Source organism: Taurulus bubalis (genome assembly GCF_910589615.1).
Source record: "Taurulus bubalis genome assembly, chromosome: 18".
NCBI lineage: Eukaryota > Metazoa > Chordata > Actinopteri > Perciformes > Cottidae > Taurulus > Taurulus bubalis.
This window is the reverse complement of record NC_136606.1, coordinates 11,623,981-11,651,509: the sequence shown is the minus strand read 5'-3', so window position 1 is coordinate 11,651,509 and position 27,529 is coordinate 11,623,981. Positions and strand designations below refer to the sequence as shown.

The following is a 27,529-nucleotide window of genomic DNA, read 5'->3' as shown; positions in this document are numbered from 1 at the left end:
AAGGACTAATAATAGGAATAACAAGAATCTCAAGCAGGAGCGCTGTCACAAAAAGAGCTAAAACAAAGGGATCCTTATCGGGCTATAGCTGAGGCATTTCATTGACATCCATCATAAATCATAATATTTCCGAGGGTCATGGAAGGTAGCATAACTTCAGACAAAAAGGATGAAAATAAGACGAAATCATGACTATATTAAACATGTCTCTATATATTAAACATACATCTATGTAATACGTGCAGTGTTCATCGTTTAAAATAAGATGTTCCGTGTTTCCCCGTCATACCTCCAAATATGTAGTGAAAAACTATTCAAAATACGCATTCAAATGGTTGTAAAATGTAAATATAAAAGGTCATATGAGGTTGTTCCTGTACCGTGGCTCGTTGCCTCCATCTAGTGGTCATTGTTTCGTAACGCATTCCAAAAGGACTACCAAATACATCATTATCTAGGAAACAAAAAAAGCAGGCCCATCAGACAATATAGTGCATGTAAAATGACTGAGGTTATTTCTAAGCAGAATACAATAAATCTGCAACATTTTCAATATATCTAAAATGAGAGAGATCTCACATAGTACTTGGATTCAATAACGCTAAAAGATCGATCGTACACATTTATGCATAGAACAGACATTTTTATTACAATTTAAAAGCATCTTTGATTGCAGTTTATTACAAAAGTCTGGTGATCTTGTAGTCTTTTAGTCAAAATACGATCTGTAGCGCGTGTAATATTTATTTAACAATAACACAAACAAGATGATGGTCATATCCTGTGAAAAGCTCTTCACCAAATGCTCCATTGTTGTGGAAAGCGAAAATTGTTGATGTTTATCACAAGTTTTTAAATAGTAAATTAAAGTGACATTTACAGTAAATCTTCAGCTACACAAAAACATTCACATTTTCACAGCGCTTTTCCAGTAAAGAGTCCATTATCTTGCTGATCGGTTATCTTCCACAATGATGTTTCGTCTTGGGTAGGTATCTACTTCCACAAAAATGTAACGAAACTCATATTTTCCAGTTTCGGCATTCTGTGAAGAAAAAAAAGTTAACAATCTAAATTTGGTGGATAAAAGTAAAACAACGTTCAAACAAATAACCACTGTACATGTGGAATTACAATTCTTAAATATTGGTATAGCTGAACACAGTACTGCTTTGGTATGTCCCATCCATTTCATGTGAAAGGATTTTTACTATCTTTATTTGGGGGAGTTTTTCCTGATCCGATGTGAGATCCCAGGACAGGGATTGTAAAGCCCTCCGACGCAAACTTGTATTTGTGATGTTGGGCTATATCAAATAAACTGAATTGAATTAAATAAACTGCAAACACCAACCTCTATGGACTCCGAGTGTACGGTTCCTCTACGGCCTGGCTCTGAGCCCTCAATGTAAAACTTAAGTCTCATATGCTTCTGTCCATCCTTCAGGTACTCTTGATGACTTATGTGGAAAGACACACACACACACACACACACACACACACACACACACACACACACACACACACACGATAAACAAACAAGATACCTCATCACAAGCACCATCATACATATGCTAACTTATGAGTTACACAATATATTTCATTACTTTTTCAACTAATAACAAACAATTTGTACATGGCAGCAAAATACTCACTGGACCTGCTGCCTCCTTCCTCGACGGGTAGTCTCCCCATAACACTTGATTGGCTCCCCAAATGCACCAATCACCTACATTTTCAATACACAAAATGTTTTTGATTGTACTTTGTACTCAACAAGAAATTACTTCAAATGTTGCACTGAATTGAATGTAGAATAGGTAACATACAATACAACACACAATATAATAATTGTCATCATTAATTCACGCATTCAGTGAAACGCTAAAACTAAAAAGTTTACAGTGTTTCACGCTTGTGTACTTTTGGAGGAGATGTTTTCGTTAGATTATTGAACCGTTAGGAAAAGACCGTGTTTGGCCTCAGCAACCTGTGAGCTCTTTCTCACCTCTGGGTCTAACTTGACTTTGTTGAAGGCTTTCCCATAGACTTTATTTGGACTTGAGGAGGAAAACAGCTCTTGGAACACCACATATAACAGCCCACCTGAAACACGTTCACAGAACAACACACATTATTGTCCATTTGCATTATTTGACTTGAAAATGTGACGATTATTCTGCTTGAAATCTTGAAGTTGTAGTCACCTGTCACCCCAAGCCCAATGAGTACAACTATCAAGTAGGTGAAGTCTCTGCCAGCTTCTTTCACTGGAGGATATTAAAGGTAGGAGTTATTAGACAATCAGCCAACAGTTCTTTAAATGGTTTATTTGATAAGGGGACAGTGCACATTAATACAAATTTAAAAAGAAATCTGTAAATGCTCCAGAGTTAGCAAAGAGGCTATTTTTCATCTGTAGTCCCGAGAGGCAGATGTTAAAAAACAACAACCTAAAAACAGAAATAAGATGAAATAAACAAGGTTAAAAAAAAAAAATAGTGACGCTTTACAATGAATGTGCACAAACAATAAATGAGTAAGAATATTAAAATACACATCATCATTCAGGAGACATTGTCAACACAGAGCCAAATAAAATGAGGGATAACTATGTTTGGTGTCAACTCTAACCAACAGTTTGGTACTTTTAAAAGTAGAATACATTTGATGGTTATAGTTTCACAAATGCAAACAGGTGCTTGCTTTAATCCACAAATAGATTGGCTCCTGGACCAGAGAAGCACATTTTTACACATTGCATTAGTCATTGTGAGGGCCACGATTCAAATGCCATTTATGGACTAAATCAATATGAGTCTAGTCTATCAATAACAATGAAAACTATATCATCTTTTCAGTCCATCAAATGAAAATACCTTTTTGTGCGGCGGAAGGCTTCGGGCTCCCACTCTGGTACCTGGAGACAGACCTGTCTCTCTCTTCGGGGCTGCTTTGAGCGCCCCTCCGCGTCTGCGCTGGAAGGAAGCCGCTCAGCACTGGCAGCAGGACGGACGAAGGAGCCTCGACTCTTCTGTGGAAGGTCAGACTCGAGACGGACCTGTGCGTGCGGATGAGCAAGCTGACTTGCGTGAGCCTACATTTCGTCGCGGTCTGTTGTAGATTCCGGTGCAGCAGGGCTTTCAATATCTGCGTGTAAGCCATGATTGTGTCCTCTGTGAGTCAGCGAAGCTAGCACGCTGAGCGCGAGCGCTTTAGCGGGGTCGACAGCTCGCAAAAGCTGTACAAACTAACATGCACCTCCTGAAGGCTAAACGAATATGAAGTGACTTATTATGCGTCATAAATGCATAACTTACAACAACAACTAACCTACTCAGACGACTCGGACACAACGGTGCTGTGCTGGTCTGTGTCAAAAGTCAGTCGTGCTATTTCGTACTCCTATGCGCATGCTTTTGTCGTCACGCGCCTTCGGATTCATGGGAGATTGAGTTTTGAATGGAGCACCAACTGTCGCTCGCCCTTATACAGAAAACCAAATACACACGTTACCAGACAAGGTAAGTATACTTTCAGGGTATTACAAATAGTTTTAGTAGCATACAAATAATGAAAGGTATAACAACTGGCTTCTTTTAGAAAACCAACACAATACATAAATTACCTTTTGTTCGATTTGATAACAATTTTCTTAATAAATCAGAACATAATATTGATATATGATCACATTTGAACTTGATATGAAAGTCTATCAACATGCCTATATTTCAACATGAAGCAATTTTCAGCATAAAACGATTCGTATAATATAAGATAAGATCAAATAAGATAATCCTTTATTAGTCCCGCAGTGGGGGAATTGCAGGATTAGAGCAGCAGTGCACACAAGAGACACATAGTAAATAAAAAAAGCAAGTAATATAAATAAAGAGTAAAACGGTAATAAAAACAGTAAAGAAGAATGCAATAGACCAGTCCAGTCCAGTTTATTGTGAATACCCAGGTACTTAAAATATTTTACAATCTCAATGTCCAGTCCCTGTATGCTCACTGGTACCGGAGGAGAGCGTTTTCCCCCGGCGGAAGATCACCACCAGCTCTTTGCTTTTACTAGAGTTGATCTGGAGGCGGTTCTGCTGGCGCCATCCTAAAAAGTCCTGGTTCAGTTCTCTGTATTCCCTGTCATCATCGGCAGAGATGTGGCTGACGATTGCAGAGTCGTCAGAGAACTTTTGCAGGTGGCAGTTGTCAGAGTTGTGTTTAAAGTCCGAGGTGTATATGGAGAAGAGGAATGGAGCCAGAACGGTTCCTTGTGGGGCCCCTGTGCTTGAGGAAACCCGGTCTGACTCACACTCCCGTATCCGCACATACTGTGGACGGTTGGTGAGGTAGTCCAGGATCCATGCAGTGAGGTGGTGGTCCACCACGGTCTGCTCCAGCTTGTCCCTCAGAAACAAAGGCTGGATGGTGTTGAAGGCACTGGAGAAGTCGAAAAACATGACTCTCACAGTGCTTCCAGCCTTTTCCAGGTGAGAGAGGCATCTCTGTAGCAGGAAGATGGCAACGTCATGCCAGATTGGTAGGCAAACTGAAGTGTGTCCAGGGATGAGCTCACCAGGGGGCAGAGATGGACAAGGACCAGCCTCTCCATCTTACAAAAAGTTATTTTGTCATCAAAAAGTTATTTTCATCAGTTCTCATATGAATATACAGCAACAGGAGCGAAACCTGTTTCGGCAATGAAACTACTCGGTTAGGTAAAGATTGTGGTTTGGGTTGAAATAAGTATATTTCTTATATATTCAAATAACTTTATTAAGTTGTAAAACAAAACTACAAAGGTTTAGGAAAAGATCGTGATTTTAGTTAAAAATAATTAATGTAATACTAAACCCTTTTATTTTCATATATAATTTTTGTAATATTATTACTATATATTTAATAATATTATTAAAACCCGCAAATTCCCAGAAGAAATACTGAGTTCATGATGTATCCTTAATGCCCCTGAACAGAAAATTATAGAAAAGCATATTACTGACAAAATAAATCATCACAATACAATCAGTAAACATTAGTTTATTGAAAACATTCTGTCCAGCATTTTTTCTGTTATCAAATAAATATGCAAACAAGTAAAAAAAAAACATCACAATGAATTAGTTTGACAAAGATAAAGTAAGTAATTAATGTTCAGACATCTGTGAAATTTGAATAGATAAACGTTAGTTGATGGGTCAGTAGAGTCATGTGTTCACCTCAGCACCAATTAATGAAGTTTAACATCACTTTATTTCAAACATTCAGTTTTTTTTTCTTTCTTTACTTGTTTGGATATAAAAAACAACCTGATACTCTACTGTAAAGAAATTACATCAAAATATGAAATATAATGTGAAATCAGCAGCTGAAATATGCAATTTCATATTGTGATGGGAACATTACAAGTTTGTAAAATAATGTAAAACCTGATTATTATTTTTTTCTCCAAGAACAACTTTACATTAAAGGTACTCTACTTTTCAAAAAACAAAGTTTCAGTCCCGTATCTGATATCATCTGTGTTCCACCTCTCGTCAATCAGCCACTTGTGGAGCACATATGGGGAAAATGCACTTCTGCGGTCCCAAAGCAAAGAAGGAAAACCTGCGTACACCACAAATCTTTTTTTTTTTTTTTTCTCATCACAAATCTCTACATTGGTAAAGTTGCTCAGGGCAACAGTTCACTTAAGATGCAAGGGAGTTAAACCTTAGCTTCGAATGCTGTCAAACTTGGCAAGATGCAGAGGAATGATGCTGCATCTGTCTGATGTATCTGCAGAGAAATGAAAACACTATTACTTTAAGTCTGTTCTGGGTCCTACACTTTTCTCATCTGCTGCTTGGGCTGCTTCTGATCAAATTGGTTCAAACTTACTTAATAACTGAGCTGTCTGCCTCCATCTATAAACTGGAAGATGACTGTGACTTTGTGTGTGTGTTCAGGAGAGAGTAAAGAAGAGAGGAAGAGATGAGTAATTATGTGAGCTGTTTTGACTGCTTTTTAAATATCTGTGACGAGTGTTGGCACAAATAATAAAACAGAGAGACAACACAGACATGAGAACAATGTGTGTATAGAAAAGAAACATTTTATTTAGTATGTGCAGACATACGGATCTATATGGAGGAAAAGGGGAGCGTGGATGTAAATTATACATACATGACATTGAATACAGAAAATAATGTACACATAGATGGCAAATACCATAAAAACAGAGACAGTAAGAAGAAAATTGGAACTCAGACAATGACAAAGTGTGAGGAAAACAATGTCATATGCAAGTGAGTGTGACTTGTTGCTCATTGTGCTCACAGCTGTTCTACTATTCTTTCTTTCATTATATTAAAGGTTGCTTTTCCTACAAAAGCAGCCAACAGTGACCGTTATTAAAGGGCTGATCCGTCCCTTCTGCAGTGTATATATGGGGTCAATCTCAGAAGGACAAACACAAAAAGTCCCTTAATTTGTCTGTCAGATACTTAGACAGTACTTAGATAGATTATTTGAATTGTCTAGGACTCATTTTATTGTCCTGCTTAGTAAAAGATATATATTTTTTTAATGTTTGGGTCTATTAAAGCAGATCAGCCACAACAAATAAATGAACATCTATTTATTTATGAAGCTGAGACATGGACAGCGTGTGTTGACAGTTTAAGGACACGCGAAAGGGACAGAGGAACTGTTGACCAAAAGCCAATAAAAAAAAGGAGAAGCTTTATTGTCATTTATTTTTTACAAAGCATCAGTAAAACCAGCCCTGAAAGATAATTTGAGTAACTGTAAAAATCATCCTTTCAATTTGCCCTAGTATAAAAGTCTGTTTTAATACAAATATATTAAGCTCCTGCAGTAGAAGAGTTAGAAGACAAACAGACTTGAAGTAAACATGTTTGCCGAAATAAAATGCATTTGTCAAAAATAAAAACGTCTGTCAAAAAGTTTGCCAACATATTTGAAAGGAAATTTTATAGTGTGAAAAAAGAAAATTTTGAATTTAATTTGCGCAATTATCTTCACCCAATGATTTGGATTAGCAACAGCATGCAGTGCAATTAATTAATTTTGAAGATGCTTTTTTCCACTACTCTTTATGTCCTACGACTTGTTTATTAGTAGATGGGGGCTTTTCATATTTTAATGTTAGTAAGTTAATGTTTGATGGATACAAAAGACGCATGCACGAGCCACACATCTCGGCCTTGAACTGTTATCCAAATCATACTGCTTCTGGTTATTCCAACAGCTTTAAATGTATTACGGTTAGTAATTAATTAAATTTTCACTAATAAAATAAATCTACTTAGTTTGAAAAACTGTAAGCATCTATAGTTTGCTATAAAAATCATAGTATGTGTGCTATTCATTTGAAAAATACATGCTTAGAAATAAACATGAGATGTTTGATCACTTTCATTTAGTTATCAGTGAGGAATCAATGACAATGACAGATATGTTTCTGACTAACATCCCAAATTTAAAGTTTAATAATGAATAATCTGTAATCATGATCATTCTAAAGAATCTCTTTCCAATGAGACATAAAATCTGGGTTGACTGCAGTACGTACAGAGCTGATGCGCTTCACAGCATTTCATCTAGTCCTTTGTGTTCATCTTTGCACATGAATACATATTCAATATCCTTTTTCAAAGTGTCCCTTCATCATCATCATCATCATCAGCATCATCAGCATCATCATGCTGGTGTAAATCTCCGCTCCGCTTTTTCATATGTGAGTGACGCCCGTTCGTACTGATCCAGGATTGCACTATTCTCAAGAAGTCTAAATGATGGAGACAATGCAACATAATGTAGAACATAAGCAGACACACACACACACACACACACACACACACACACACACACGACACGACAGCACACTTTACACATAAAAAGACAAAACAATAGGTAGCACTTTATGTGACTGCTCCATTTTATGCAAGCATAAAGCTGCAAGCATGAACTTCCATAACTCTGGATTGAAATGTAACTTTTTAATGAACAAGTTCCTCTCATCGGTTATTTAAATCTCATATTCATTCATCAAAAATGTTCGTATTACTCTATCGTATTATGCTTTTTGCAACCTCATGAAAGCACAGTCGTGGAGCATACACATGAACTGTTACACACAGGCATAAATACTATGCTTCACAATTAACCAAACATAAAATAAAATACTGTAAGTGATACAAATCATGCATAACTACAGAGTAATTCAGTATAAATGTGTGATCAGTAAAAATTTGTAAATTACTGTGCTTTCTTTAGTGTGTGCATAAATACATGAATAGTTTCATAAAAACGTGGGATTGCGTCTGCTTTCCAATTTGTGCTTTTATGTGGACTTAACAAGTGACTGAATTATTTGCTGTGGGCCTACTGGGAGAAAAGTGCAGAGGTTAGACATATTATTTGATACGATTTTCAACTGAAGATGATTGAAAAAGTCCATGCTAATGAATGTCCACTGAGTGATACAATGTATGTCCTCGGGAGGACATACACAACTTAATTAAGCATCACAAATACTTCAAACGAACTCAGTTGGAGGGCAAGATGGCTGCAAGCAAGTAAACCATCTTGGTGAAAATGAACAAATAAAAAAAACTATATATAAACCCGGGCAAAAATCACAGAAAAGGAAAACTAACTTACATTAAAGTATATACTGACTGGGCAAATGGTAACTACACAAAAACATAGAGAGATTTTGATTGTTGGATAGGGTTGCTTACCTTGAAATTGTCTCTTAGACCCTAGTTGTGTTGTACTCTGATTCATGTTTGCTCAAAGAGCCAATGAGGCAGAACCTGAAATGTCATGGCTCTTTCATTTAATATCAAATTCCTTTTGCATAGAGAGGTCAGAATGCATAATGTGCTACATAACAGCAAAACACGTCATTTGTGCCTTGCTAGTCACCGGCAGCCTCGCATGCAGACTTGTAGAAAATGAATAAACAGTAAAGACCACTTTGGAAAGAGCACATAGAAAGTGCATGCAGGAACGTATTTTCTCCAAAAATGTACTCTGACACCTCCACATAGTGTTTTTGTAAACATATACAGTTACCTTTCAAGCAATCATGGTGCAAGTTTTTTAGATCTTGTTCATGCCAATATGCTAAGCTGTATATAATATAGGTAATATATCTTCAGTATCACAGTTAGGAATATAAATGCATATTTTATAATAATTTGCATTCATGTCAGTGAAGTTAGTTGTCTTTACGAGGCACAGATTCAAGCCCTTGTGTTAGCAGTCAAAACTGGACTGGTTACAGAATTAGTATCTTCTAAAATGAGGTCTGTATTTGCTTAAAGAGCTGCAACAAACCTCAAAATACAGTAGAGTGAAATAGTTGTAAGCTATGAATCACTGTTTGAGGAGAAACTAGCAGGCGGCGCTTGACATGTAAGAGGGGGGGCACATTTGTTAACATGATTTAGCCCTTTGTGGAAAAACAACTTTTTAATGATAGAAAGGGGAGAAAGAACAAGGATCAATGCAAAACAGGATGCTTATCATAATATAAAATAATAATAATGAGAGGAAGAGGAAGAACCAAGCTAAAATAAGAGGAAAACATAAATGCATGTAGGCCTAAGTATCCCACACACATTTCAAACATCCCCATGGTTAACTCTACGGTTGCTGTTCTTTCCTCATCAGAAATCTATGGATACTGACCGCTGTACTGCCTTTTCGTGGCGTGAAAGCCGGTGGCTGGTGGTGGGCACTTCTTCCAGGTCGTCGTCCATCTCGCATCCATTGTCCGCTGCCTCTTGCGAGTAGCTATGCTTCATGACCAAGATGCTCCTGCGGTTTCCAGAGGACGGCAGCAAGGGCCGCACTGCCATGGGCGGCTGCGGGAGGTCCGCGAGCAGAGTGGCGGCCGCTGCGTCTCGAGCGCTCAGGTTTCCGCGACTTCCACGTCCACTGAGTGACAGCTGGGATATGTGGGCGGAGCCGGGGTTGGAGAAGGAGCCACAGTGGTGATCGTGGACGCAGCGAGAGGAGGCACGGCGAAGGGCGTGGTAGTTCTCAAAGTCTTCGGCCAGGTCGACTAAGTCTGCTGAGGCCGCTGCAGCTGTGGTGGCGCTCCGTAAAGTACACAGCTCATAGTGGGGCGGCTCAAAGACCTCCTGGAACATGGTGGGGTCAAAGTCCTCACGTCGAAGGATGTACTTTTTACGTGGCTGCTTGATCTGGACGATGACAGAGATGATGAGGAGGATGAGGACGATGCAGCAAGTGACGCCAATTATGGTCCCGTTTGTGTTGTTCAGGTTGTCCAAGATGTTGGCTTTCCTCTTCTCTGAACATTGGTAAAACAAAAAAAGGGAACTTTAATGAGAATATGAACTACACGCCCCTTTGAAATGCTGAGCAAAACGAGTGAAGATAACTATCACAATGAGACAACAGAACTATCACTAACTCTATTCCCTGGGCTGAACCCTTCACAAACAGGGATTGTTCAATCATAGCTCAGCAACTGTAACTAGGCACGGCAGGCCTTTCAAGCTTTAGATGTCTCAGGGAATTGTTGTAAGAGAGATACTCTATATATGAAGAGTTTGTATAGAAAGAGTTTTTGACTATTTCCCAAACTGGATTAAACTGTGTATCAATCCTTAACGTGTTTTGTCATAAATTATTTTGTGAATATTTGTCAAACACTGTCGACGACTGACGGCTGAGCATGTGCACACACACACACACACACACACACACACACACACACACACACACACACACACACACACACACACACACACACACACACATTCAAGTGCTACTAAAGTGCTACTACGGTGCTACTTTCTTTATTCAAGGTATAGTCGAAAAGAAGAACCAAACCATTCTAGTCACTAGAAGCGACTGAGTGGCGGAATGATTGATGGCCAAAGGAGGGGAATTAGCTTGCCGCTAAAGACACCCCCTGTTGTGGGCCGCTCTATCTGTATAAGGGGAAACTGGGAAAACCCACCATATCTCTGCTTGGCTCATTATCTCCAACAGTAACCACAATGTACATTCAGGCTAATTCCCCCCCTTTGGCCATCACTCATTCCACCACTCAGTCGCTTCTAGTGACTGGAATGGTTTGCACTTCTTAATGACATGTTCCTTAAATAAACTCACAACAAGAATAGTTTCTGATCACGGTACCTGATTTTGAATTTGCTTCTCTGGAACACATATATCTCTGTTGTATACACCTTACACACTGTGATGTTTTATTTTGTCTAATGTTTGTTTATTGCACTGGTTGCATCTTGGTTTTAATGTCTTTTATCGACGTGCCTTCTGTTGCTGCCTCAGGCCGTCATTCTAAATGAGAATTGATTCTCAATTGACTTATCTGATTAAATTAAGATAAGTAAATAAAAAACCTTAAAACAGGGGAAACAACGGAAGAAACCTTGAGCATGTTAGGGCACGACCGACCCAGACAGATAGCATGTTTAAACAGATCATGCTCCTTATGAAGTGGAGGCTAGTGGACGTAACATGTACGCGTAGCAATTCACATTTTGTTTGTCAAAGCTATTTTATTGTAATCAATATTTAATATCTTATTAATAATAATAAGTCAATGTGATCCCTATTGAGACATGCTACTTAGCAGTTTGATAGGGGATATCAGTCTATCAAAGTACGCTGCCCCTCAAACCCTAGGCCAGGGTAAGGGAATGGGGCAATATTAAAAGTGAAGAAAAGCATGCCACTCTTAATGTCACTCGTGGCAATTGCATATATGTTCATGGGAGCAATATCTAGTGTGAAGACTATTTTTTTCACTATTTTATATGTTATTCAGTCCATCACCTTGTATTTTTCATCTGGATGAGCATGCTTTTGTAATTATTTTTCTTTCAAAATAAAAAGTGAAAAAACTGAGCATCTAAATTCTGACTCATAGCTTTGCTTATATCATGCATTCATTGAGTTATCATTGTAAACAGCATCATTATGCAGTGCCAGGATGGAAAGCAAGAAGGAATGGCAACAGTAGTTAAGTGGGACGGAGCTTAGCAAAGGGTCATAAAGAGTCTCTTAGCAACAGCTCAAAGAAGGAGATACCATAGCTCACGTGAACATACGGTAAATCTCTTAACAAATGTACAATATTAAGGCCATGACTGCCATTAGCTATCACAAATATGGACTAAAAAACTACAAAGACTGTCTACAGTGTGTGGAGTGGTCTAGCATTTACATGCTGGATGATCACGTAGCACAGCACACTGAGCTTCAATGACAGTAAATGGTTACATTTAGAATGTAGAGGAGAAAGGAATACAACTTGACATTTTACCACTAATGAGGACAAATGTGGGCATTGCAGTACCACTGTGCGCTACTACTAGTGCGGAGAGAAGGTGGAAGACAGAGTTGACTGAGGCTGAGAAACATGGACTCTTCATGCTGAGTTCTGCACAATTTCAAACTCAGACTGTAGGGTGGAAAGGTATCTCAGTCTGAATGAGGAATAGGCCGTGGAGGATTTAATTAATTGAGGCAATTTGTCATTTGCCATGCGTAAGAGAGAGTTACAGCACCGTGGCCTCTCTGTGTGCAGCTTTTTTAGGTTCTAGGTTCCCAGGTGGGAGAGTGTGAACGTGTAAATTGTATATTTTTGAAGCAAAAAAACTAGAAACCAACTTAAATGCAAGTGAAGCACAACAGTGAAACGCCCATCAAAAATAAATTGTATTTATTGACGTGGAGGTTTCAAAGCTAGAGGGCTCAGGGGAGCTACAGTAACGATCTCATCTAATGTTCCTGGAACACAGTGATGGGTGATGAAAAGCCGAGGAACAGAAGACTAATTAATTGGCAGTGTTACGCAGATGTCTTCACACGTCTCAGCTAATGATCGGAATAGCATCATGTAGCAAACGAAGATGCTGCAATAGGAAAATCACAGATTGAGGTGCAGATAAATTATGGAGCTGGCAGTGGCGAGACACTGGGGATCAATGTATAGATCCGGTGGCTTTCAAATTCAGAGTGCATGAGGGATCCAACTCCAGAGGAAATTAAGGGAAATTGACAGTACAAGTCAGAGAATACACAGGAACTTGCTTGCTGTAGGTTCAAAGAAACACTCAAACAGATCTCTCCTATAGTGTATCTCTTTTTGATGTTATAAAAAGTAACGTCTCACCTTTACATTGGTTCTCATCCCACGGGTAGACACAGTTCTGCATGCCATTACACACCAGCGTGTTGTTTATGCACATGTTGCTGTGACAGAAGAAGGCATCTGCATCACATGGAGCTGGATAGGAAAAACAAATTAAACCAACAGTTACAGAATCATACTGTCGTGCTATCTTCACTTCACTGAGTCCTCATCCTGTATTTACTCACTTGTAATCTAATCTAAAACAGTTGAGTGAAAAGTTCTACTTTTTAGAGATTTTTCGCTCATTAACAACAGCAGATGTGTAAGACACTTTAGATATGCTGCAGCACAAATCAGTATTTACAGCTGAAGATGTCCCTGCATGCCAGATTTTGAGGAAATAAATTTGGATGGGCATTACTCAAATCAGACCTGTTTCCCCCAAACCCATCTGTTCTTCATGAATTTTCATCCTCATCCTCCTCTTCAAACATTTGCAGAGACAACTTGTTGATATGAATTTCTTGAAATGTAAGCATACTGTATGTGTGCTTGTCTGTGCTTGTGTGTGTGTTTGTGTGCTTGTGTGCGTGTGTGTGTGTGTGTGTGTGTGTGTGTGTGTGTGTGTGTGTGTGTGTTGACCAGAAAGACAAGGCATTTCACAATCATCTGCACACTGAACCCCGCAAACAAGTTTTTACTATTCACGTAAGACGTTGTCTTTTTCTCCTCGGTGCACAGTCCACGTCAGCACAAATTTAAAGCAGGCCATAAACACGAGGACGTCCTCAGACACATGATCTATCACGGCACCTGCCCTCCCCGACTGGCCCGACACACAGCGCTGCCTTCACGTCATAAGAGGTAGAGCCACCCATCATGATCATAAAATCAGTGTCATGCGGTCATTAACAGGGAGGAAGAGTGCCGCGGCAAGCTAACAACATGCTAATAGTTTATCCTTTTTAATTTAGAGTGCCAAAAAACAGTGCCGTTTTACTGTCACCTGCTGGATAATTGTAGTCTCTCTCTCTCTCTCTCTCTCTCTCTCTCTCTCTCTCTCTCTCTCTCTATCTCTCTCTCTCTCTCTCCCCCCTCAAACACAACACTGGCACTGGGTACTAAAGCAGCTTGCCAGTGGCGTGGCAGATCTGGGGACTATTTGACAGTGTTACTACAGTAATGTATGGCTGTTTTCGTCGCAGCACTCATCCCAAGTGAATAATAACATACCAAATTAGAGTGACTTATCTCTCTATCTCCCTCTCTGAATCCCATCCTGGCTGGGCCTTTGCCAGCATTTCCTCATGTCACGCAGTCTATCTGTGTGTGTGTTCTGAGACTCCTCTTCTCATTTCCTCCCCCTACCTCTGATCCCCTCTTTCTCATAATTTTCTTTTTCTTTCATACATTATATGCCAAAAAAGAAAAAGAAAGTTTGGTAATAACCAGCAGAGGGAGCCCTCTTCTTCTTTTGCCTCCTGTCTCCTCCACAAGCCATAGGATGAGAAAAGACAATTTAAAGAGTGAGATCTACAATCTCTTACAAAATTAATTTCAAGATATTCTGTAATAAAAGGGCCTATTTGCCCACACAGAAACATCCCAAGTCACTGCTGGAAGCATAAATGAACTCCTAAATGAGTAGCTGATAAAATAAATGATGTGTCTCTGCAGAGGTGGGCTCCAAGAGCAGAGAGGTTATAAGGAAGCGCTAGAAGCAACACATGGTTATCATGATTGATTCTAATCAAATAGCCATTGTAGAGCTGGGTTTTTGTTCGATTTGAGTGTAATTAGGCTATTTCTAGAAGGTGAGGATGATATCTCTTTGTTTTGTCTGATGTTGTCAATGTTGCTTTCCTTTTGCAATAATTATCTTTTTTCTTGGCATAATCTCTCCCTTGCTCTAATTTGGGACAATTCTGTCAGGTACTGGTTATGCACTACTGATTCTTGTTTTTAACCTATAATGTTGATAATATACTGTATTTTCATCTACCCGACACTGGCCTCCCTTCACTGGTTACCAGTGAAATATGCTGTTGTATGCTATTGTTTTTTTTTAAGTACGGCATGGAGAGGGACCTGCATACATTTCCAAAGTCCTTTCTCTTTCCATTTACTACTGAGCAAAAACAATGGTATTTGTCATCTGATTATGTGGATTACATTTCTTTTGTTATCATGGAACTAAATCCCAGTTCAAGGAATTTCTATAAACCCTGGATTTTCCAAAAAGCCATCCATCTCCATCCATCCATCCATCCCTGCTTCTTATCCTACTGTTCGTTTCTGTGCAATCTAACCTAATTCCCCCACTGCTCTTTATAATCCCAAAGTAACCAAGATAACAAGTGCGTGGAGATGATATAATCCTAGGACCCAAAGATCTGTATGTTAACAGACATAAGCATACTGTGTTGTTCTTAAACTCTTTCATGCATTCAGCAAAGAAGCTTTGCAAGAAACAAGAAGTCATGTGTGTAGTGAAGCCAGAGCAAATTTCCATCTGCAGCCCCAGAGACGGGTATCTGTTGATGAGGCGTAACAGTGCTGACAGACGAGATGTCACATGAGCACATTTATCACCTAAGACATAATTGCTTCTCGGGTAAAGATAGGCTTCACTTTCTCATACTTCACATTGGTAATCTTACACTGTAGTTCTGCATAGCAGGTGTGTGTGTGTGTGTGTGTGTGTGTGTGTGTGTGTGTGTGTGTGTGTGTGTGTGTGTCCGGAAACAGAGCAAGATCAGTAGTGTCTGCAGGTGTGAACACGGCACAGACAATAAATGTGGATGTTTGCGTTTGGGAATGTTATTGTTGTCCCCATTGGAGCATCTTGCTGGGAGTTAGCCGCTGTGAATGGTTCTCTAAAAACTGCTGGTCCCACTGGAAACCAACAGCTGTGAACACACACAGCTGCTATATATATAGGCTTGGAATCTACTGTAGCAAGGGAGCGCTTATTGTAAAAATTGCCCTGCAAATAGAGATTGCACAAGTTGCACCACCAAGAACAAACACTCTCAGTCTTCCTTTTACCATTAATTACCTTCTGTCGTACATGGTGCACATTGTACCTCACCTTACCTTACCCTCCTGTAAACTGCACTCGCCTGCTCTCCATCTTTTATAAGTAATGATTTAAAAAATGACTTTTTTTTTGTATACATATTAACAAAACTTTTCTTTGAAGAATGGCTGCACTACATATGTTTTCGTACTATCCTAAAATGGTGTCTTTTTTAAGTTTTCTCCGGTGCAGGTGAATTAACTGGTACACTGAACAGATGTTGGTAGTTGGAAGATGTTTTTTCCTATAAAAGCCTTATCAAGCAAATGTCAGGTGGCATCTTGAACACTTAGTCGACCCATTAAAATATTTTCCTCGCCTTTCAGTTTCTCGGAGAGCTGTAATGTAGAATGATCATCTACTTGCTATATTTCTACTGCGTGTGCCTCAATGTGATGGCTGTAGCCTTTTAAAACATGCTCTTGTTTAACATTATGAAATCAACAAGGGAAAACAGTGCATACAGGTTAAAAATCTTCCAAAACCATGCACATATAATTTAAAGGTCATCTGGTCAAGAAATCTTGCCTTGTGACGAAATTATGTTGAATTAAGCAGCCGTACGCCACTATTTCCATTGCACTTTCGCATGTTTTACCGTTTGAAAATAAAAAAAAGTTGACTTGCATGAGCAGCAAGTTCAGACAGCATCACTAGACTGCATTACCTCTCCGGTACACCTGTTCATTTACTGTTGACAGGGTTGGTGCAGTGCTGCTGTGCTGTGGCGGATGCTGCTCTAAAGGCTGAGGTCTGGCTGGGGATCGCCTGAGTGACTTAAGCAGAAGCGTTGCCCTGGCAACAGCACATCCTGGCTCTGCTTGGTGGAAGGGCCGTACAAAAGGGGACACTGACTTCACAACACAAACAACTAACACTAATGCATGTTCGCTTATTCTGCAGAAGCTAGACACTAAATGAATCGTATTGCTATAATATACACATTCAACCAATATAGACATGTAGTAGATATGTGAGGAGTGACGATTCGTTAAGTGTATGGGTCTCGTTTGTGACATTCAATAAATCCAATCGACCATGCAGTCGGATGAAAGAGCTAATTCATTTCACCTTAAAATAGTCACTGGCTTTTGAATATATGCCTTAATCCATGATGCCTTAATCCATGATGCATTATTTCTTCTTTTCAATAGCCATAATCTTAATAAGACGCAACGAGGCAACAATCGAGCAATCTGAAAGGAAGCATTGTTTCCTTTTGCCATCATAAAAATGAAAGAAGATAGCACCTATGAAATTTCAGTGGAACCGCAAATTATGTTTTTGAAACTCATTGAATTGATTTAACATATTTATTGTATTTGAATCATGTTAAAAAAACATTTTTTAGCAGCGTTTTACGGTTTTCATAAAAAAAATCATCTTATCCATTTCTTAATGTGAGAGATAGCTCTTGAAGTTCCAAAAATGAAAAGATGCCTAGTAGTGCAATATGTGTGTGTGTGAGTCTGTGTGTGTGTGTGTGTGTGTGTGCGCCAGTAAAAGGCGCTGAATGACATTGACATACTGTATACTCACAAGTCGGAGACCCTCTTCATTCACCTCACTAGTACAAAAAATGCCCTCTGCAACCCCTGTCAAGCTACAAGCTCCATCAATGAGGAGTCACTGAATGAGAAAGAGAGAGAATGTGTGTGCTGTGTTGGCCAAAAGAAAATGGGTAGAACATTATGTTGCTCACCTAGATATTCCTTTGTCTCAGTCTCTCTCTATCCGTGTCTGTATCTATCTATTAAGAACAGTGCTGCAGCACTGAGCTAAAATCCACCAATACTATCATATTCGCAATAACCCACAGGCAATATTCCTTATAATCGAAATCACATTTCTTGGTTTCCTGCTTGCTGCTGTTTAAATGGTCATAAAAATAAATGGAAACCTCTGACAGCACCTTTTCTATTAACAGCATCCAATAGAAGTTGCCATAAACACGGACACTGTGCCTCCATCTTCCTTTAATGTCCACCACTAAAGACCAGACCGGTTTTATTTTGGAGTCAATGTTGCTGTCGTGGAGCAGCAGTCTGATTAATAAAGCTAATCAGTTTCCCTCAGTGGGTTAGTGATGCTGCAGTCAACATCTTTATGATAAACAGCATGAGCGTGAGTGTAGAAATCTTACGCTCTTGGTAGGTCGTGTAAAGGATGCGGAAGCGGCTTTTGCGGCTGGCTTCGTCTGCCCACATGCGGATGACGCCCATTGTAGAAACCAGCATGACGTCGTTGGCCACCGTGGAGCAGTACTTGCTCTTCAGGTCTTCCACCGAACTGAGGCGCGTCAGGATGAGATAACATATGCAGTTTATTATCAAGTAACAGGGAGATTCACTCTGAATCTCAATGTGAAACTCAATTATCTGCATCATTTAACAGCAGACGTGGTTGCTCCTGTTATTTTAAGGGGCAATATCATGTGATCACAACTTTATATTCAGGTAATCTCAAGATAACAAATTAGATTATTGGGGAGCTCATATTTGTTTTAAGCGTATTGCAGTTAATGATTCAATTAATTCCTTATCTCAAGATATTGAAGATATTTTGCTTTGATCACGATTTAAATATCTTATGATCTTGAGATAAAAAGAAGTTATGGCTTTCCAAGTGAAGCTGGGAATAGTTTGATATTTTAGAAAACACACTTTATTAATGTTCAATTGCTACTGCCAGCAGACTGTCTATCTTATCTTTGCATAAACACTAAACAGGAGGAAACAGCTAGCCTGGCTCTGTTCAAGAGCAACACAATCCACCTTTCAGCACCTTTACATCTTGTTTGTTTAATCTAAAAATGACAAAATTGAGTTTTTTTGGGGATATGTGCTTGGCTATTTCTCATCTGGGTGCAGTGAAATCCTGGAGTTTACACTGATTGCAACTCTCAACAAGAGAGCAAACAAGCGTATTTCTGAATGTGTTTGGACTATTACTTAAACGATGACAGACAAATATTTGTCTTGAATATAATTGTATAATGATAAGCTCTTTCTCCTTGTGTCAGAAATTGATTCCAGGAAAGTAATTGCTCTTATTCAAGTCTTAAGTTCTCAGTGTGCTACCATTAAGCCATGAGAGGTTAACTTGACATGAACAGGGTAAAGGAGCTGTATTTTGTCAAAACCATTAATTGCTTGTCGTGCCATATTTAAATATTAAAGTCACAATGGTAAATTGTTATCACAAGATAAGGAGATTATTAAGTCATGATCACAAGATAAAGGGCCTAAAATTAATGAGTAACCGTCGCCACTTTGAGCCTCTGTATAATGTATCAAAATGAGAGGTTAAAAATGTCACACCTGCCACCATCATACACTGCCACAAAGTTGCGCTTGCATTCGTTGGAATTGGCCATCTCATAGTCGAGAAAACGCAGGTAGATCTGTCCAATGCAAGGAGGCAGGGAGGAGGGGAAATACAAAGAGAAAAGGCAGAGATCAAATGAGGATTTAAAGAAGTGGAAAGAAAAAAAAGGTGAACTGAAAATATTTCAGCTTATTCCTATTATGACCTGTGATTCGTACTCATTACCCCAGAGCCTGATTTAGAGGCTCTGTAATGAAATAAGACGGACAGACTGCAGCTTGTACAAAGTCATTATGTACGCATATGAAAAGACGACTCAGAGTCTGTTCGCTTTAGACTTATTATTTGGGATAAAGCATTACACAAAACGTACAACCTTGTTAAACTTGAAGGTGACTTTGGACATTTTGCCACAAGCTTTATATTTTCAAGAGAGAACATGTAATTCATATACAGTTAATTTCAGACCCTTACTTTAAAATTCATGCATACCAAACATATACAGTATATAACGAAGCTCTTTAAACCATGACAGCTATATGGACTATTTTATTACCTTAATGATGCATTATTGAGTGAAATATCCACCTTGGTAACCACCTTGACTCTTCACAACAGCTATTCTAGGTGATAGTAATACTTCCTTAATGCCTCTGCATTGTGTGTCGCTCATTCATCAGGCTGAGATCGCCCAATCACGGCTATGGTTCTGGTTGGCTGCGCACAGCCCTCGCCATCATTACGGTTAATGAGTGGATCGCTCCCGAATTGTGACAGGGAAATGTGACGCTTCAAATGCCCAAAGACGAAAGCTGCAGATGGAGCAGGATAATGGACCTTGGAATGTCAACTCGGCTTCAACAACATGACAAGTGAAATGGAGTGGAGGAGGGAAACAAGCTAACCAATTCCCCTGGGATTCCATATTCAATAATCTTCCATCTAATAAAGATTTGTCCTCTTCAGCCACTCTTAATGCTTTTGTCACAATACCAATGGCATTAATTTGCCTTTTACTGCAATAACATAGAGATGTGCCTTTCCTAATAATGTATGTCTTAACCCCTGCAGTAAAGAAGATGGAAGATGCTCTGATGTCTTTGCAGATGTCACTCTGGAGTGCTGTAGTGGTCTATCCAATATAGCATGAATTGTCAGCACAGTGCCTTTTAACATATGATGGAAATATAAAGGTGGATATAAAATGTTGTTTTGAACAGGTGGATGAACTCAGAAAGAAATTATAATTAGGTCAGGGATCTGAGAGGAACATTACTTGACATTGTAGGAAATTACATTAATAAAATGCAGCTATATTTTCAGAAATATGAAGAATTTAGGATCTGAAGAGAACTGTCAGCAATCCCTTACAATACAAAAGAGTTAAAGACAAAGTAGTTGTTATGGGTTTATGTTGTTTAAACATGGCTATATTGTCAAAGAAGTCTGATTTGATGGGTCATCCTTTAGGTTTTAGTCAAGGTTAAGGTTCATGAGGCCAGTAATCGGCACAAAAAGTATCTATAAGCATGTTAAGTAGGTCACTTGGCCTAACCATTCTATTGTCAGCTAATAGCAGCCACATTAGGCTTGATGTTTTCCACCTACAGCACAAAGAATATAAAGAAGATAATGCAATAGTCTGTAACTAATAAAAGCTAATTCCATCAGGGGAGACTAATTACAAATACAAAACATTGTTGATCAAGTGTCCACTCAACCTTTTCAATTTAATTGATTAAAGCAATGCAACAATGGCTAAAGAGCATAATTTCCCAGCTTGATCATGATACAGTTACTGGTACTGGTCTGAGCCTTGTTGGGGTTGGGGACTTTTTTAGCTTTTTTATACACACTTATATTGTCCCCAGAGGAGGAATCCTACTGACATTGGTAACCCTTGCATGCAGCCACTGTCACCAACAGTTCAACGTCTTTGTTTATCCTGTGAAATATGTAAACATCTATTGGATTGATTGGCCCAGACATACAATGTATCCTGCTGGCCGGACAGGGCCCAATTGCATTACTTCAACATAAACTGATTAAAAAACAGTCTTCAGGTCCAAGAGTAAGTCAACAGCACTTCCATAATTAAGGCTAAAGGAATAAATATTAAAATGTATACATTTTGTGATCTTTAGAGTGTTTGCTTTTCATCTGGCATTTCTCCAGGGCTCTGGCTGGACTTCACTTGATCATTATGCAGTTGTGAGTAAGAGGGGGTACAATTTCTGGGTGAACTGCCATGAAGGTTTTTACAGACATTCATTTCTCCCTCAGGATGAATTGTAACTTAAGGGATGCTTAATCCTCAATTCTCATCTAGCATTATCATTTGGTCACAATTTAAATGTGTCCAATACTTTGGTTTATGATTTAATGCAATGAATGACTGCAATGAAAGTCTATCCAGCACAAAACATATGGCACTGTTGTCCTGCTGACAGTGTGAGCTTCAAAACCTGAAATGCTGTCTGCAGGACAGACAGACAGAAATGCAGCTTTAGGACATGGCTACCTTTGTAAGTGCTCGTAGTTTCAGGCTAAATTACAGAACCAAGAAACAAAAGTCTTCTCAATTATTGCAAACACAGTGATACAAGAAAAATAAGCCTTTACACCATACTGCCACTTACACCCTTTTATGTTGTAAAAGATGACAGCCTTATGGTCTTCGATCAAGAATGTATTATTTTTATGACATGAAATGTAAATGGTAGCACAGAATACAACCGTTCCCTTTTGCTCATGTTTATGGAACAATAATAACTGCAGTTCTTCATGTCTGGTCGATGCTAGCTAGATTGGACTGGAAAAGCCATCAAGAAAGGCCTTATTATATGAGGCAAACATGCACAAACCAACAAGTGCATAAATACTGTAAAAGCTGTTTTTTTCTACAGCTCTTTTGCTGAACTTTTCCAACTGGCCGAAGATGAACAAAAATCAGACTGCAGATGGCATCACAAAGCCAAACGGCAATGGATCAGAAAGACACAATCACCAATTTGTATGGCGAGAGATTGGCTCCAGCAGGAAAATAGGCTGCCTCATCATTGATTCTGCAGCGCCCAATAATGATGCAGAATCCATCACTGACTGGGGAAGAATATGTTCTCACTGTTGCTAAAACACGCCTGTAACAGTGTACGTGCAGTTCATTACAGTCAGAATGAATGCCCATATTTAGGACATTATCTTCATGAAAAGACACAGAAGGTGTCAGGCAGTGCAGGCAGGCGTGGTGGAAAAATGCAGAGAGTGTAAAACAGACAAGGCACAAATGATGGTTGGGAAAATGCAGTAACTGTTGTGAGTCAAAACAAGGCAACTGAAAATATTCCTCTACTAACTTCACTACTAACAGCTGTCAGCTGAATTCGGACAGCTGTCCAAACAGAATCACCAAGAAGAAATGATACTAGAAAAAAAGCAAATGCAGATGACGAGAGTTGTTATTTTGTATATGTATGTATGTATGCAAAGGCTGATATTGTCTTGCACAGCCTCTCCACTAACTGCACATTGTTGGTTTTTTTTTTAAGTTACTTTGGATGCTAGTAAAAGCTAATTAGTTTGTTTGTTCGAGGTGAAATCTGTCTATAGGATAAAATTAAAATGACAAATTGGTGGAGTAAACCAATCAAATCATGGCATTTGAATTGGTGCAGTGCTGTCACTTCTGGCAACAACACATGGCCATTATCGCTTACTTGCAGGTATCACTTTCAGCCAGTCTCTCCTTTAGTTACCTTTCACGCAATCCCATCTGCCAGCTCTCCACTGAACTTCCTCCCTATACATTTAGGTCTTTGATAAAATGCATTATTAAGTATATCTTTCCCTTATCCCCTCCTTTCCAATTTTCCCTCCTCCCCTTTCCCCCTCTCCTCCCTTCTCGCTGGAGCACTCCGGTACAGTCTAATTAGAGCCTCCGGTATAGGATGTCATTATCTCTCTGCTGTTTCTGGCACACTGGGTACAGTGCAGTACTGTATCAGCATAGGCAAATGAAAGCACGCAGCACATACACTGATGTGGTGGGTGGTGTCCCTCACTGCAGTAACATGAGCATGTGTGTGTTTAAGAAAGAGAGTACAGTAAGTTATATATATGTTGTGCGTGATTGAACAGTGGACGAGGGAGCTTCAGGACGGCGTGTGACTGAAGATAGATGTGTGCTGAAAAATGTATTTGCCACCTTGTCCATCAGTGCCAGGGACTGTCAGCCTTTGGCCCATGACTTGCCTTGTGAGACACTCCTGCAGGGTGAAATATGACACTGATTCAAACCAAGGAAAATATATCATACTGCCAGACTCGATCCCTCTGTTGCTCTTTCATGCACATACACGGCCTCAGCCATAGCCTTATGATCCTCTTTGGTGCTGCAGCTGCAATGTACTGGCTGAATTATGCACTCCACTTAGAGGGACTGACGAATTAATGCTGCTTTTTTGCATTGATTGTAACCTGGGGCCCTCCTAATACCTGTTTAAAAGTCACAGTATCGTTTGGCTGTATGGGTGCTGACAATGAAAAGAATGGCTTTATAGATGGAGGACGCAGTCTTACAGTTCCTGTGGCCTTCGGGCCTAAAGAAGCTGAATCCGAAGGACATTCTTAAGGGAAACAAGGCTTTAGCTGGAATTGTGCGACCTGAAGAATGTTGTCAGATATGAGCTAAGCAACTGCTGTGGCCATGAATCCCAGTCACACCAATATTATCAGCCAGGCATATCAAAAGTAAGGGTGTGTGTAGTTTTTAAAAGGGATGGAACAAGTTTAATAGCTTCCCGAATGTGGACTGGATGACTTTAAAAAAGATCACTACGGTGGCCAATGATAACATCTTGTAACATTAACAAGTGCTGAAATAAAAGTAAAACAAGTAGAGATGGTTAAGCTGACATGGCATCTGCCTTATCTCTCTCCTGTGAGTAACAGGAAAATGCAAACACTCTGAGAACTTTACCCCACTAATACAATCCTACATAGTTCTTCACTATTTTGTATGTATTGATTTAAGTTATTGCAGTAATCCTTAATATTGTTCAATTAAGTTTCTGTTTACATCTTTATATGCTCAAATGTCTGAGATAACATGTTACATGTTCTCTATTCCATAATCAGAGCATTTCTATAGCAGCAAACAACTATGTGCAATGTAAAGATATAGTGGAGTAATGTCTGCCTGAACAGATAATTAAGTCACTCTCCCTTTGTGTGTGTTTGTAATCTGAGCTTCGCTGTGCTTTGTTGACACGGCCGTAATTTTAACATCCATAAAGTAAAAATCTTAAAGATGTTAATTTAAATAAATGTCTGTTAAGTTATCTTCTATCACTGAATAAGTTAACACAATAGTGATTGAGCCTATGGCCCACCGATGAAAGCCTTTGCATTTGCAGTATTACAAACAGTCACATTCCCATGAAAAATCACATGTGGTGCTCTCTGGGAAATAAGATCCCTAAACACACCTGCAATTACTGCTTATCACCCTTATCGCCAAAGTGAACGGAACACAGATCTCAAAGATTGTAACTTTGAGGCATTATAACATAAAGTATATTTTACCTCACCATTTAAAATGACAGTATTTTAAATGTAACCGAGCCATCCTCAAAATGCAATAATACTTTTTGTCCTTGACTGAATTGTTCTATAAAAGTCTAAGTAAAAACGTGCCCTTGTTCTGTTAAATCAAGCTCTGCAAATGCACCCAGAAGAAGACATTATTTCAGGAGTAGATTATCTGCAGTCCTGGACTGAACTGTGTGTGTGTACTTATATGATTGAGCTACATGGACGCATATGGAAAGTTATAGTGTTTGAAATATGGCTTTTTCCTGCATCACTGCTGCTCTTCCCTCGGGCAACTTTTAATCCCATAGCATTAATGCAGCACAGGTAACTCTGGTAGATAAGGCAGCATGTCTAGTGTGTGTAAGGGATGTAGTAGAGGTGTGTGTGTGTGTGTGTGTGTGTGTGTGTGTGTGTGTGTGTGTGTGTGTGTGTGTGTGTGTGTGTGTGTGTGTGTGTGTTTGTATGTCAGTATTTGTATATGCATGTAGGGCTGCGTGTAGAATACTGGCAGAGGAAACAAATGCAGACTGTCGGAGGCCTCAGGGTCAAACTGCACAATTTCATCAGCACTAACATTCCCTCCCTCTCTCTGACTGTCTGTCCAGTCTAACCCCCTTGCCCCCCTCCTTCCTTCCCTCCTTTATCTCCTTCTCTTTCTCCTTCCATCCCTTTTGGCAACAGCTTGCTGATTAAAAAATAGGCCAGACCCCAAGTAAACCTTTCTGCCTATCTGTCTGACCCGGGCAGAGGAACAAGTCCCCCTACAGCCTAAAACACTCACGTTGGGATACCGCTGACAGCTGCACACAGACCTACATGCAATATCAAAGCTTCCTGATGCAACCCTTGATCTTTCTGCATGTGTGAAGGAATGCTGAATGGAAACTGAAAATGAATAGGAAAAATACTCCGCAAAAAAAAAGACTCTGTCTTGAAGTTGAAGTCTAAAGAGTGGAAAGTTTGTAATGAATGAATGAAGACATGCAGTATTTGCCAAATGAACAGCAGTCTTGCGGCATGTTTATTTTTTCTTCTTCTTAATTTGTTGTCTGATGCAACTGCGTTCTGCTGTCATAAACCCAGCGGAGGGGAATACAATTTAATTTCCACTTTATTCCGTGTGACATTTTTAAATGTGGCAGTAAATGTAATTCACAGTTGGATGGGAGCGTAGCTTAGTGTCACTAACCTTGGAGCGCGGCGGAGCGCGGATGTACCATTTACAGTCGACGGCCTCCGTGGCGCCTGCCTTCCCGTCTCTGGTGATCTGATGGGACTCAACGATACCTTCTGGACCAGCCATGTCATACTGACAGGCTGAAACACACGCATATGCGTAAACATACACAAACACACACATGCGCACATATATACACACGTGTGCAGTTCAAGCTAACACACATGGACTCACAAATACCACACAGGAACACACAAGTACACACTTTAAACAAGTAGAATACAAATAATACAAATAACTGGTGGAACCACAGCATAAATAGAGAAAGAAAAAAAGTGAATGTGTTAACAAGTGAGAGAAAGACAGAAAGAGAGAGAGAGAGAGAGAGAGAGAGAGAGAGAGAGAGAGAGAGAGAGAGAGAGAGAGAGAGAGAGAGGAAGAGACAGAGGCAGAAAGAGACAGAGAGGGAGTATACCTACAGGGCAGAGGTGGGGGGACTCCCAAGTCTGCAAAGTCCGGATCTGAGGAGAGAGCAGAGGAAGTGGGGGCATTGATTATTAATACATGATTACAAAGTCAGGATCCCCGGAGAGGCAAAACAACCAGGTGTAACAATGTTCAGAGGAACTTCCAGAGAAAACTACAAATTGCTGCCCTCACTCCTGATTTTTTTTTGCTTCGCTACACTCTGTACTTTGCAGTGGCCTTAAAAGTGGCTGCTGGCATGTTGTCTGCTGCTTGTCAAATTTGACCTTGATGCTGAAGTCAGGAATCATGAGGGCTGTACCAAGTTTAATGACAATCATTTTTGTTGAGATATTTCAGTCCAGAGCAAAGTGCTGCTAGAGTGGCTAAAATGTTACAACAGTGTGACATTTTACATGTGCACTCTCTGCATTTAATTGAGTAATTAAATCCTATTTTTCTTTGTTCAATCACAGTCGTTGAGATATATGTAAAAGTCTTCTCCAGGCACATGTGAAGTCTGTGGCAGTTGTCTGATTAAAGAAAACCGACTCTAAATTACTCTTATGCAAACCAAATGAAGAGAATGAGCTCCCCACAGTATCCCCACTCTGCTAAAATTATGTAAAATACCCTCATTAGAGCTATTAGTTCAAATCTGGAATCAACCAAATTTATAGGCATTAGAGGCTTTGCAAGCAAATTTCAAGCATCAAGGTCAAACTTTTGTGTAGAA

General features: G+C 39.5%; 2 protein-coding genes across 2 annotated transcripts in view; both read right to left on the bottom strand.

The window, feature by feature from the left end:
* Positions 1 to 641: 641 nt before the first annotated feature.
* On the bottom strand, positions 642 to 3,338 carry timm21 (translocase of inner mitochondrial membrane 21). Its single transcript, XM_079234430.1, has 6 exons — positions 2,880 to 3,338; positions 2,208 to 2,270; positions 2,009 to 2,106; positions 1,656 to 1,729; positions 1,355 to 1,460; positions 642 to 1,045 (listed from the first exon to the last, which is right to left on the bottom strand). The coding sequence occupies exons 1-6, from the start codon at positions 3,163 to 3,165 to the stop codon at positions 944 to 946; spliced, it is 729 nt and encodes a 242-aa protein (XP_079090556.1). The 5' UTR covers positions 3,166 to 3,338; the 3' UTR covers positions 642 to 943.
* Positions 3,339 to 8,764: 5,426 nt separating this feature from the next.
* Positions 8,765 to 27,529, bottom strand: part of neto1l (neuropilin (NRP) and tolloid (TLL)-like 1, like) — a gene marked incomplete at both ends in the record, with an annotated part of 58,546 nt that continues 39,781 nt past the window's right edge. The window contains 7 exons of the mRNA XM_079234586.1: positions 8,765 to 8,825; positions 9,706 to 10,333; positions 13,193 to 13,306; positions 18,376 to 18,521; positions 19,553 to 19,635; positions 26,341 to 26,468; positions 26,808 to 26,849. Coding sequence (XP_079090712.1) covers positions 8,765 to 8,825; positions 9,706 to 10,333; positions 13,193 to 13,306; positions 18,376 to 18,521; positions 19,553 to 19,635; positions 26,341 to 26,468; positions 26,808 to 26,849 — 1,202 coding nt within the window. The remainder of the gene's footprint in view (positions 8,826 to 9,705; positions 10,334 to 13,192; positions 13,307 to 18,375; positions 18,522 to 19,552; positions 19,636 to 26,340; positions 26,469 to 26,807; positions 26,850 to 27,529) is intronic.